This window comes from Scatophagus argus, chromosome 17 (genome assembly GCF_020382885.2).
Source record: "Scatophagus argus isolate fScaArg1 chromosome 17, fScaArg1.pri, whole genome shotgun sequence".
NCBI lineage: Eukaryota > Metazoa > Chordata > Actinopteri > Scatophagidae > Scatophagus > Scatophagus argus.
Genome location: NC_058509.1, coordinates 17,886,704 through 17,900,820, shown reverse-complemented (window position 1 = coordinate 17,900,820; position 14,117 = coordinate 17,886,704). Strand labels below are relative to the sequence as shown.

General features: G+C 40.0%; 1 protein-coding gene across 6 annotated transcripts in view; it reads left to right on the top strand.

Annotated features, from left to right (window-relative positions):
- The window catches only part of trappc9 (trafficking protein particle complex subunit 9), a 193,064-nt gene that overhangs the window by 127,608 nt on the left and 51,339 nt on the right, over positions 1-14,117 (top strand). For 5 of the 6 annotated variants that reach the window (XR_006845927.1, XR_006845926.1, XM_046418121.1 and 2 more), the window contains one exon: positions 421-511. Coding sequence is in view for 4 of the 6 variants with exons in the window: in XM_046418121.1 (XP_046274077.1) it covers positions 421-511 (91 nt within the window). In the remaining 2 variants the exon portion in view is untranslated. Of the gene's footprint in view, positions 1-420; positions 512-1,350; positions 2,380-14,117 lie in introns of those variants that run through there. The other variant, XM_046418123.1, reaches the window with a different exon arrangement.

The following is a 14,117-nucleotide window of genomic DNA, read 5'->3' as shown; positions in this document are numbered from 1 at the left end:
AAAATTTTTTAGGCTGGGCTAAAGCGTTGGGCTGACTGACTGTCTTACATTGCTGTCTTTGTGTGGCTAGCTAGGCTAAAAATGTCTATTCAGTTAAAGTGTCTTTGATTTGTCCAATTGTAACATATTAGTAGCTGTGTTTTTGAAACCTGACACATACCTAAAATTCATTAATTATCATTACTGTCACATCATCTCTTTCACTGCCTCTAATTCTGCTCATTTCCGGGCTGTGGAAAGCAGTTTGTAATGTTTGTTGTAATTTTAGTGTCTTGTGATCACCACCTACAATGATTCATTTTTATCTAACTTCAAGTGTTTTAAGTAACTATTGTACATGTGAAAGCAGCAGACAGTCATTTTGATTTATCCTGGAAATGCACCAAGCATGTTCATGCTGTTGTCCTTAATCGTACCCACCCTTCCCTGCGACGTCGTGGAGAGGCCAGTGTGGAGGGAGTCCTCAACCAGCTGGTCCTGGAACACCTACAGCTTGCTCCTTTACAGTGGGGTGAGTTTCAAGTGTGTGTCTGTATCCGTGTGAGTCTGTGAATTGTGATCATACACACTTACGCCACAGCCGTGATGAAATGTTTGTGTTTTTCTGATTTGTTACCATGATTGTCTTTTATGTATTTTATGTTATCTTTTCCTTTGTTAAACTAGACCTCCCTCCCATTATGGTCTCTATGAATTGTGTTTGCCTGCCAATCACAGTTATCTGTGTGGTACCATAGCCATCTCCTTACCTGACACTTAGCGGATAAACTTCCACAACTGGTCTCAAGCCATGTTTTTTATTTGCATTCATAATGGGCTACAGTCTATTTTGGTGAAGTGTAGACAGCAGCTTGGGAAGCGTGTGAATCACCAGGGACACACAGAATTTGTAGGAGCGCTCTTGGGTCGCACCATCTGTGATCATCTCCTGAAATCACTTTTGATTTACTGCGGATGTTTGTTTTCCGAGAGTCCCGGTCTCTCTTTGGGCACTGCCAGCATTTTGATTAGTCAGCTGGGGCTGTCCTGCTTTTGCAAAGAGAAAGCAATCTGCAAAATGAAATGACAGCAGATCAAGCATGGAAACGTAAGAATCTATTGAGACAGAAGTAGGGGGATGGGAGGTGGGGGTTGGGATCAGGGCAGATACTTCACTGGATTCACTGTTCTTCAGATATTTTGACATCTGACATGCACTTCCTTCTGCAGGGAAGCATTCACAGAAGTAAAGCTGTTGTGAAGATGTTAAAAATGTATGCATCTTTTATCTCACGCATTACATTATTCGTATAATCTTAGTGCCGACAATTGCAATGGGTGTTATTTCCTCATGTCTTCATTTCTGTTAAGGTAATGTTGCAGTTCCAGTCCAGATCATTGCAAGCCTTGCTGATTATGAGCCAGATAATTTGCATCAGCCTATTAGGATGCCTTTATCAGAGTTGCAAAGACCATCACAGGCGCAATCACGGGTACAGTTCAAGCATTTCCCCTGTGTCTAAAATCGTTAGTCCAATTGGATGCTTTTAATGGTGTTGGGTCTCTGTAAGCTCTGTAAGCTCCACATTTACAGAGATACTGTAAAAACTTGTTGTATTTAATTGCAGTGATGCTTATGCTCAAAGCTTTGTGTTCTGTATTTGGTTCCATTTTTCATGTTAAGGATTGAGGCTCTACACTGGTACCCTTTGTTTATTTACCTCTAAGATAACAGAAAATACTTTTTAAAGCTCTGCTCATAATTGCACCATTGTTTCTTATTCTATTGAGCATTCATTTCCTGTTCACTTTTTTTTCACTATTTGCAGCTGTGACAGTCTGAGGATGTTACCTTTTTTTTATTAGAAAGCAGAAGGCGGTTAAATCTTTTGCAGATCCCACAACTATGATCTCTGATGTTTACAATTCTCATCTTTATACATTTCTCTTTTTTCTTTATTCATTTATAAAAACTTTTAGCTCCTTCCAGGAGGTGATGGATTCCATCTCAGTCATTCTAATATTAAATTTTCAACTCTTACATAAAAATCAATCTGGTGCACGTATATGCAGCTTCAGTTTCGTCAGTCATTTCAGAATTTCAGTTTGTCTTTAATGGAGAGATGCTGTTATGCCTACTTTATTTGTACCCAGTGGAACATTGTAAGACTATTTCTTTACATTCTTTCTCAATCATTAGATTTTAAAATGGCTGCAGAAGGTGATTCTTTTTAACAATTGTCTTTTCATAGTCCTGAAATGACAAACTAATGTGTCATTCATTGCTTACTGCACTGGTGATGTTCAAAGGCTCCATGAGTTTTGTGTTTTATGCTTCTTAATAATCGTTATAAATTTATTAAAACACAAACATGTGCTTTTCTGCTGCAGGTATCAATCAGGGATGTGTGTGTTCAGTGCGAATGTTACATACCACTGGTTAAAGTGGTTTCGTTTACAGCATTGGTCCACTTGTGTGAACAGCTGTATTCATGGTTCCTTAAGTAATCTAAGAAGTACTTCAGTGTCACTCTACTGTTGACAGCCGGCTGCCAAGCATGCAGTAAATTTCTTGAAGACCGTCATTCTGTCACTTCTTTAAGCTTTACCACATTTCTACACATATAATTACTTCCACTTCTGTTCCCAATCAGAGTGCTTGAGCACGGGGCATCCTCCTGGCCTTGTGGTCTCAAAATCATAAGCTGTAGCTGAGAAAACCCAAGTGTAGTCAAGGTCAGGACTGGAACAGCTGTCATGTCATCTCCACTTACTTTTTTTTTTTTTTTTTTTCTTTTTTTTTGGAACCAGATTTGTTTTAATGTGTGTATGTGTATGGGTTTTTTTTTTCCAAATTTTAAATGAGATTTTACAGTACTAGTATCGCAATATTCCAATGGATCGTCCAGTTGACACAGTAAATTCTCATTAATTTGTAAGATATGGCCAGAATTTTAGTTTAAAACACTCAAATAATGAACCATCTTTATTAGCAGAGTGTAAACAAACAGCAGAGTTGATGTTATGTCAAAAGCATCAATGTATTGTGTTAGCAGTGAAGTTGCATGCTAACCAGCTAGCCCCCTAGCTAGCTTTTCTGTCTCGTAATACCACTTTTTACCTCTAGCGGCAATAGTCCAATGAAGTGTCCCCCCCTCCAATTTAACATATTTTTTACTTTACTAGCACTCTGAAAATGTTGAGTGAGCACATTTTGAAGTACAGTAACAACAGTGTATACAAAACCTCATCAGTATGAGACTCTTTGCCTGAGCTCAGCCACTTGTGTGTCATGAGAAACTCGATGCCTCTTCATGATCTGCTTCCACAGAAATCTATGAATATTTAATCACGCAGGTTCCAGTAAATGGACAACATGGAACGTGCCAGAATCTGTTTTATGGCTTTGTGTTTGTTTACAAGCTCATTATTATTATTATTGAATGGGGAGCAAACAGAGGCCATTAGTAAATGATTCTGCCTGTGGGCAGAATCAGCCCCACAGTCACATCTGCCGAGCAGCAATGATGTAAGTTCATACATGATGAAATTCACTATGTAATTACAAACAAATAATGCAATTATTTTCTATTTAGCGACACATTTTTTTTTTCTCTCTTCCTGCTAAATTTTATCCTAAGGGTTCAGAGGATGTCTGTATTTTACTGAGCAGGCATGCATTTAAAGCGGATTACTTTTCTGTGGATGTCATAAGCTTGTTTAAAAAGACAAAACAAAACAAAAACAAACAGACAATTGGACACACATTTTCACCATAAACATAGATGAGAAGACTTTTTTTTTCACTCATTTAGAGCACTTTTTTCCATGTGTGTGGACAGCATGAATATTATTATCTGTCTGTGTTTGCTTAATTTCACAGAAGCCACAAAATGTGTGGGTTTTTTTTTTGAGGGGGGGGGATATCATCAAGAATGATTGCAATATTCATAGAAGGCTTTACAGAGCTGGAGAAAGCATGTAATTGTGAGTTATTATACCTAAAACTCCTGCGGTTGCTACTAATATAAATTTGGATAGATATGTGTGAGTGCAGGTATGCATCCCTAAAGGTTTCTCCTTACTTTCTGTGCTTTTCATAGTCATTTAATTTTCTGCTCCAGCAATAAAAATCTGTCTGGAGGCTGTTCTGTCATTCTGTCACAGATGGTGAAAAAGAAGTCCACTAAACTCTATATGTTGACCGTGGATTTCATAGCGCTGTTGAAAAGGGTAGACAGCTTTACAAACAGTCTAAATGTCAGCAGAGCGGCCTCAGAGAATCTCAACTATTGTTTTTCAGAAGGTTACTGGCTGACTGGGTTAATTATCTGTGACAAAATTGTATCATTCTCAAATACGTACTTGTCATCCTTAAAATTGAAGAACTCACAAGGAAGAAGTTTGATGAGGTGCTGTGGGATGGAACACACTAAATTAGGATGTAGATTTCAGCTCTTCATTTTCCACAGGAAATATGTTCCTCATCCCTTCACTAATGCAGTATTTAATAGGTAACACTTTATTTAAATAAGACAGCAGATTTGCTTAAGTTGTTGTTAGCAAAATGAACAAGAAAATGCCTACTGATTAAATGCCCAATTTGTGACTACCAAACTGAGTTACACTCTAAACTTTTGCTGATATTTCATGGAAATTTCACTATTTTGTATGGTCATAACTCACTTTAAACAGCTTCCCACTTTTGCAGCAATGGTTCTATAAGTGTTTGACAACCTGCAGTGCTCCAGTGGTTTATCAATATTAGTGTTGGTGATTACTGATGTCTCATTATGGCTCAAATGAAATTTTATTTCATAGCTAGGAAATATGTTGAGATTCATTGTCTTTTACAACAGAGAGAAGAGTATTTAACACAGTCACAGTAAAAATACACGCTTTATGTACAGCATATAACACAAGAAGAATTCAGCTCAGAGACATTAAACAGAGAGGTCGACTAGTCAGTTGCATTCAATCTGAAACATGTTTTAAAGATGCGTGAAGGCCGTGTTTCCGAAGTTTGTCTGAATCTATCATAAATCCAGTTTGTAAAAATGCAATTTTGCCAAGTTAAGTATCAGTGAAACCCTAGAAGATTCCCACTTCCCTTCACAACGGTTATAATGCCAGAACAGGTTGTACCTTTCTTTTGGCATCTTGGCATTATGTAAATATCCCCATTGATTATAGCTCCTCAGCTGTCGATTTGATTAAAGCCAAAGTGGTGCACCTCATGATAGAAGTCGCTGTGTCAACTCAATGGAGTGTTACTAAATAAACAGTCACCTGGCCAATCAGACAGAGCTCTCAGAGGGGTTGACACCATCATAGCAGGTTACGATACTGTGCTAAAGTGCAGTACGAGGTCCCTGTTAGACAGGAAGTGCCCTGATATTTTTAAGATGAGATTAAGCAGGAAGAACTTTTTAATGATCCCCTTGGGAGAAATTGGGTTCTTTTAGCAAGGAGCACTAGCAGTTTAGTGTAAGTAAACTTGACTGTGAGTAAGAGAAAAGTCCTTGCTCTGTATTTAAAGCTGCACTATAGCATATCAGAGCTCATAAAGTATTAAGTGACATGCCAGCAGCAAAATATGTGAAGGCAAATTCCGAATGACTTGTTTTTATAAAATATTTACATAACAAATTAGTCAGAAATATATACAGTATTGAATTAGTTCAGCTTCACTGACCAATGTTGTGCTAATGATGAATATTTTAAAGCAATGTTAGCTGATCAATAAAAAAGCACCACTGAGTGCTCATAATGCACTGCATTAATTAGAAACAATATTTAAGCTACCGTGGACAGGCTTTGATTTTCAGTATTGTCTGCCTGACGAGCTCTGTAACCAAGCAGTGAGATGGAAAACAGTGAGCCTGAATGCGGACTTTGCACCCACTCCCCGCCCTCCCCCTCACCCACCATCAGTCTGCCACCAGGAAGCCATCTCAATGGAATACAAATTCACCCATGAATGGAAAGACAAATGTTTAGCCTAGGAGAGAGATGGAAAGGGGGGGGGGGGGGGGGGGGGGGCTTTGCTCTAAAAGGTGGTGAGATAATTTAATAAGACCATGCTTCTGAACCAGCTCACACCGTCACCCCCCACCCTGTGCACACACACACACACACACACACACACACACATACAGATGGACATTTGGATGGAGCAGTCACAGGTGGTGGCTTTTCAACACACACACACACAGGGGATGCCTCAAGGAATAATATGCCTTAAAGCCTTTGTCAGGTGTCCAGTTGCCGTGATGAGTGGTGCAGGTTTGCCAAATGGTGCTGCCAAACAGCCCAGACCCATCTAACACTGAAGTCCTGTTGTTGTGATGGTGATTAGAACTACTGACCTGAGAGAGAGAGAGAGGATAAGTCTGAATACATGTATGGCTGAAATCAAAGAGAAGTGTTTTGAATGTACCTGTAACTAGGTGATTTGTCACATCTGTGAACATACACCAACTCCACACTCTGCTGCAGTTATCTACACAGCGGTGACAGAGCCTGTGGTGAGATGGTGGTGAGCACAGGAAGGCCAGTTCATCCAGTGACATGTTTTATTTTTAGATATGCTTGGATCATACTGTGTTTTGAGCCCTCTGATAGGGTAGGCTGTTGAGCTGTGTCAGCTGTGCCCCACCTTTTACCCAGTGTCATCGGGGATAAGATTCTGTGAAGGAGAAGAGGGTATGGATAATGGGTGGAAATATGGGTTTTGGCAAAATGTTCACCTTTCATTTACCAATTTTCTAGCATCAGTAAAGGGTGTGCAAAAGCAGCATAAGCAACAGTAGCATAAGTAGCATCAACATTATCCCAAAGTTATTACTGAACTTTATTTAGAAGATGTCTTCAATCAGTATTAACAATGGCTCATTCAATATATTTATTTATTTAGTATTTTTATGTAAATACATAAGTACATTACTTCTTCTGTTTATTTGTTTAAGGAGAACAGGTCTTTGAGAGTACTACTGAACAAGTGACAAAAGGTGTATAGAGCCTTTTGTTGCTCCTGAGAGAGCAAAATCTAATCAGTTGGCTCAAGTGATGTCACCTGAAGAAATACGGCCCTGCAGATTAACGTTGTTTGGTGCCAGTGCTGGAACTCGTGCGCCCTGTGTGACACAGAAATGAACTGTTGTTTCAGGTGGTGGATGGTGTGATGTTGACTTTAGGAGACTGGATCAGCTACTATATTTCTCTAACCCTAATCTTACTTTAAGCATAGATTATTTCCACACTGTTTCCCCTCAGCTGTACAGTAGATGTCCTGTGCAGATAGGACACACCTTGAGAAGGTGAAGATATTGTAAAACGTGGTTGAGTTTTGGAGAATCATCCAATATCAGTATTACTATCTGGTGATATGCTTGAGTTCTTCCATTTCATCCAGTGCACAACTACACTACACACTACCTCACCTCCCCCACCTACCTGAGTACAGATTTGCTTAAATTTGTGGCGGGTGCTGCTCGTTTAGCTGACTGATGGGCGCTAGGAGGAGCACTGGGTAGGCAGAATCTGATATATCTGCTTGTTTTTCAGCTCTGATGCCCAGACTCTGTCAGTCAGCCATCCTAAGGGTCTTACGTTGACGACAGTAGAAAGCCCGAGTGAGATGGAAGGACGACACACACACCTTTTCAGGTGGCTCATTCTGTCCCCAGGGCCAGAGTGTATGATTTACACAGGCAATGCTGACTCAGATGGGATAAAATAGGTGTGTGTCGATGGAGACAAGGTAGAAGGGTCTGAAAATGATTCTTCTTCACAGGTGGACTAAAGCGATGAGCTGCAAGGATTTGTGTATTGTTTTTTTTTTTTAACCAGCCAATTAACCCATTATGAATGTGAGTAATGATTTCTGCACATTGTGCCATGCAGGATTATCATAACACAAGACTGTTTAACAAAACCTTGTTAATACATTTTTTACCACATTAGGGGAGCAAGCATAAAAGGATCATTTGTTCTACTTTGGCTGGAATCACCAGTCTTATCCTATCACCCTGGTAGCTTTAATGTGGAAATGAGAGCAAAGAGTGCAGCGGCCCACTCTATGATTGCCTTTCTAGCCTTTTTTTTTTTCCATCTCTGGCCCTGTGTGGATCCAGAGTTAGCACATTTAACAGGCTTGGAGCATCTGTTTATGGGGCATTTATCATGGCTACAGAACAATCCATGCTGTCAGTGCGTCAGTTTAGGTGAGCTGTGGAAATAAATCAAAACTCCTCCAGCCTGCCACAGATAGCTCACCACACACTCGCCAATTCATTTAGACTGGTGTGATGGGAAGAGGATGAACAGGAGGGAAACTGGAGGAAAGAGAGCTGGATGCACTTACAGAAAATCCACAAACTAAAGTTGTGAAGATATTGATAAATGTGCAAAGAAAGTATTTGGCCTGGTTCTGTATGCCAGAAATAAGTATGCACTGCTCTCCCATACACTTCTGTCTGCTGCCTTATAGTTCCCTTCATGTAATTCTTCTCATCTTCTCATCTCATTTGTCTGCTTTTGTTTTTTTTCTTTCCACTGTGTTTTACTTTGTGGCTTAAGCATTCATTTAGTTACCTTGTTCATTCTAAGAACCAGTGCTTTCCCCCCATTTTCTAAATGTATTTTCAGCTTAAACCTGTTTCTCTCTCTCTGCTTTCTATCAAATAAAACCACCTCCTTCATTGATTTCTTTAGAGGAAACAAGAGTATCCCCAACGGCTGCCTTTTCATCACTGAAAGACAGATTACCTGACATTTCTAAATGCAACCAAGTCCAGCCTTTGGTTCATTGTGTGAATGTCTCGAGCCCCTTGCCACACTATTTCAAGAGCTGCTGAAAAGAGGGAATATTGTGACACAGCTGTTTCACCTGCTGGAGTACAGAGAAATGAGCATTGCTGTGTTATCGCATATGGCTCTGCACCATCAATCCCCTGCTGTGGGAAGCACAAACAGATCAGTGGTGGATGTATTCTTGATGTGTTTTAGTGAAGACTGAGTTTCTCTCTGCCACAGCAGTGGAAGCCGGTTTTCAGCGGTTTTAAGAAATCTCAATCTGAAATGATCTGGGAGCTCGAAAACATACAAGCACGTCCAGTTTGACAGTACTTACAGCACAAGACGCTGTCATGCAACATTGGTATCAAGAAATCTGGTGGTGCCCAATTAAGAAATGTGGGGCTAATTAAATATAATGAGCTGCATAACAGGTTGCATTGATCATCTTAGTTTAGTGGGTTAGCATGCTAATGTTTGATATTTATCACTAAATGCCAAGTACATCGCACCCTGATCGGACTGGGAAATATAAGCTTAATGTGAGTATTAAGTGTTAGTAATATATTTTTTATACAAGTTTCATCCAAATAAAATGTGTCACTATCTGTACTCATGATGGAGGAAAATCCTCATTGGGTGGCTGATTGAGGTTTATTCATTTAAGTTTATAAAAACTCAAGAAAATAGTTTATAATAACTGTAAATAGATAGATAGATATTCTTTATTGATCCCAAGCTTTTTTTTTAAGATAGTGTCAGTTCTAATAGCCTCTTGTAATATTTCACTGCCTTTTAGCAACAATCAGGGCAGGAGCAGAGTTTAACGTTTGGCCTGGACCTTAGTGAAATGGAGACCATGTTGAATCCAGGATTTGCTGATCTGGATCAGAGCCAGTCCAGAAGTATTTACTTGCCTGGACATCTTTTGAGCCTGGCAGTCTTTGACGATGGTGGGATATGACATAGCCCCTCAGAGGGAGGGCAGTCACTCCACTGCATTCATCTGTCGCTATTGATCCTCCTCAATGATGCTCTGGTGCCACAGGCTCATAATCAGATCTTTTCCCACATGAGTGGAGCAGTTCTTGTGTTGTTCATAGACTGTTTTTCATGCCATCAGATCTGTTTATGTCTCCCTCAATGAAATCGAGGAAGGAAAGAATAGAAAGTTTTCTGTCTTTCTTCACTTGGCCATTCATCTTGTGGATTACGGATGACATATATAAAAAAATATGGGAATGTGGTTACTCACGCCTGTGTCATAGCAGTCTCAAAATTGTCATTGTCGTTCCCAAGGTGCTGCAGTTATAAGCCAGAACGGCTTAAGCAGTTAATGATTGGCCCAGGGGGAACTCAGCATTCATATTGTACGTTGTTTATGATCAGATTGTCTCACATAAAATTGTTGCATTATTAGTGAGATATGCTTTCCCTATCCCTGTTGGGTCCCATTGCTGCCTGTACCCTTTTCTGACACGCCATCTGTCTTTGTCTGAGCAGCTCCTAAGAAGACATAGCGAGTGATCCATCATCTTTGACTGTGGTGCATCAAATGTTAGCCAGCTAGAGATTTCTCAGGAACTGCAGCCCACTGACAGGTCTGTGTCAACCCTGTGGGTAACTGACAGTTTTTCACATTCAGTGGACTCATCCCGCACACACTACTGACAGGTTTCTGGCCCTGATACACACACCGGCCATCACGACACCTACTGAGAACTACTGAGTGGACACTCTTATCCTGTCATTCCCCTCTGCCCTGGAGTAAAAGCAAGTGGAGTGTGTGCAGAGAGTTTGGTGTAAGAATAATACGTGAACAGGTGACAGCATATGATAAGGAGACTTTGAGGGCTGTGGGCCATCATTGCAGCATCCCAGTGTGCCTGAAAAGCACAGGGGATGTATTCTGGGAATCACTTGATGAGAATACACTGTCACATTGTTACATTATCTTTTTCTCTCTTTTCCCTTTCTCTTTATTTTCACTCTCTTTCTGTCATCCATACCCGTGCACAAAGTAATTTGACACTGAGTTTAAAAATTACCATCATCGCTCCTCGTGGTTGTTGTGACTGGGGTCAGACAGAATGTGCTTGATGCGTCTGGTATTGTCACGAGGTTGCTTTGCTGAACAAGACATCAGCTGAAGTGGTGCTGGCAGGCAACAAAATTAATCAATTTGAACAATTTGCCTTTCCTCATAAAACCCACTACTGTCATTAGCTATTGGCCTAATTGTCACTCATTAGCAGCTTTCATAGCTGTCAGCAAGTGGGCATCACCCGATTCACAATAGAATATTAATAAAGTCTAAATATCCTAGTAGGAAGCAGCTAAGTGGATACCAGTGACTAAACAGCTCAACGTTTGACACATTTTGAGCTGACCCCACTAAAACCACCTAACCAAGGCAGGATATTTTCATTACCATATTTCAATATGACTGAAATATAAGCCTTTAATAATCCGTTCTGTCAGTAGAACATTAGTTTGTGAAAAGCTTTGCAACATATTGAGTTTTAAAGAGCAATCAGTAACATGCTTTGTTGAATAAGTCTGCAGTAGGTGACAGGGACAAAAATTCCATTTTGAGAGAAACAAAAATGACATTTAAAAATGTTTTAAAACAGATGGTCAGTGTTTTACATTTCACTTCTAGGGCTCTTTATCTAATTCTGTGAGGCGATTCCATGTGTATCTATATCAATGATATCCATTTCAAGAATGATACATGTAAACTGAGGTGCTGAGATGCACTGCAGTTCAAAGCCAGTGTAATGTAATTGTTGTTTTTTGATACATCTAGGTTAATGATTACATTTCCTCTTTTCTGAATGATATATGACTCCAAACATGGGTGCTGATCCATTACATGGCCTTAGCCTGAATATGAGTGATATGAGGGAGTGCATACTGGAAGAGGCAATTAAAATGAACTCACTGGACAGTCGCAGACCTAGGGGAAATAATTGGCTGGTAGGCCCGGATTAATCGATTGATAGGATTCACATCCAGCATAGTGCTTTCTATAGTCACACATGGAAGCCTCTGTCCTGCTTCTGCACCATTATTATTGGAGTCACAGTTGAACAGAAGGATTGACATCTTACTGCTGATTTTGCTGTAGTGCCACCACCGTCTCCACAAAGATGGAGATGGGAAAATGGTGATTACGAGCACAGTTGCCTTGAAAAATGCTTTGGAATCATCGCCATTCCACCACAATCTACGCCCACCCCTGCAGTACGCCACAACCGCTGACATTTCCTCCCCAGATTCAGCTGCAGGCAAAATTCAGACACCGTATTGCCTAGATATTAACATCATAATTGTCTGCCTTGATAAATGATGAGGATGTTCATGAGGTCGTCCTTGCTTTTAGGCCATAATGGTACAGTGTTGTGAGAGGCCATAATCTTTCTAGCCAGCCCCCTATAGTCCCCTATTTGTCTTGCGTGTAATGTCGATAAATCTACACTGAAAGTCTTGTCTTTAGCTCCAAACTAACTTTTTTCCTGCTAGCTCCAGCTAGCTGTGCCCTTCTCATCAGTTAACAGCTCACTCTTCTGCTTTATTCCTCTCAGGTCGAAGTGCTTTGTAACTTTCTATCCCGAATTTTCCTCAGCATACTGGTGCTTCAAAACTTTTTGTTTACATCTGAAATCCATTTTTTTTTTTTTTTTTTTTTTTTTTTGCTGTTCAATTTCACTCTCCACCATAGTTCGGAAATAGCTACTGCCATCTGTTGGCACTTACACATCATTACAAACTACAGTTGGCTCAGACATTAACACACATACACCTACAGTGACTAAAATAGAACAATAATACTTAAGTTGATTAAACCAGAACAGCAAGTTGTTGAAAGTAACATGATTATATTGTTGAATTTGTTAAATTAAAACTGTAGAAATGTACATTGTGTTAAAGTGATGTGCACATTATATGGCAGGTACCTGGGGTTTGTCCACCCTTGTTTTTTTCCCAGCCTATATTTGGATGCTGGCCTTTATTTCTCCATGTCAGCCATGCCCTTGGCCATTATCAGGGGCCTGGCTTTTAATTAACCACCAGTTTGATGTAACTATTAGTTCATCAAACATGGCGACTAATGTCCCTCAATCAGACGCAGTGATCAGTTAAATATTTCTGATTCTTATTACTGTGTTAGTGGCCTTTTAGGTTAGTGTGACCATGCATCACGCACCAAAAACATTCTGTGGTGTTCTTAGTGGCGGATTTACTTTATGTCCTCCTTTTATCAAAAAGGGATGGCCTTTTGTTCTCTTCTTTTGTCTGGACGTGCCATTGTTCTGCCCACCTGGTATTTAAAGACAATCATGGCACAGCTAGTAATTAGCTCCAGGGATCCCACTCGCTGGTCTGTTTTCAATGCTGGCTTTGTCTGCAAACATAATACCACAGTCTTTTTTCTCAGATGCAGTGATCACAGGAGGAAGCAACAACTACTTGTAACAGGTGGCTGGTCTTTTAATGTTATGAAGATTAGATAGCAGGGGAGGGCTTATGTTTGTTGTGCTGAATCACATAGTCCCATTTTAACTGTTGTAGAATTCTAGGCGAAGTTATCCAGAAACACTGTAGGTGTTACTGCCAAATCCCTCAGGGCATTTTGGTTGCTTTCGCTATTCAAAAACCTAACACAGTACCTCACACCTCAAAAGTTCAGAGCTCCAACACCTCAGTGCCTTCCAGTTGAAATACCTGCATCAGCTGAATTTGCACTTTTGTGAGTTACCACCCACAGCATGAAGAAAAGTCGGTCATAACTGGTTTTAGTTACCCTTGAGTTTTTCTAGCACTCTTCAGTTGGTTTATATTTTTTGTCACTTAAAATCCACAGTTTGTCTTTAGCAGCTGCGCTTGACATTGGCAACGACGAGTGCCTGCGTTTTAAGCACACATTGTTAACGCATCAGATTCAGCAGTGATGCAGAAACAGAGATGTTTGTAGATAAGAACTGATTTGATCTCAGTCATTATCAGAAATGTTATCAACAGTTGCAAGGAAAGCTATCAGTTTTTAGATATGGGAATATGAAACATTGATGTTTTCCATTGTGACTGCTACCATACAGATAGTAAAAATCATTGTGACAGGCATGGTATTATGCAGTGCCATCAAAAAAGTCATTGTTGACAAAAAGCAAATATAAAAGTCAGATTTTTATATTCTGAGCACTGTAGTGTATGTTTTTGGGACATAATGCAATATGCCTCCCTGTACCAAAGCAACTCAACTGCCATAAAAGTAATCATACACTTCACTTACAGGACTTCCTCCTTGCTCTTACTAAACAGTCAACTGTTTTCAATTC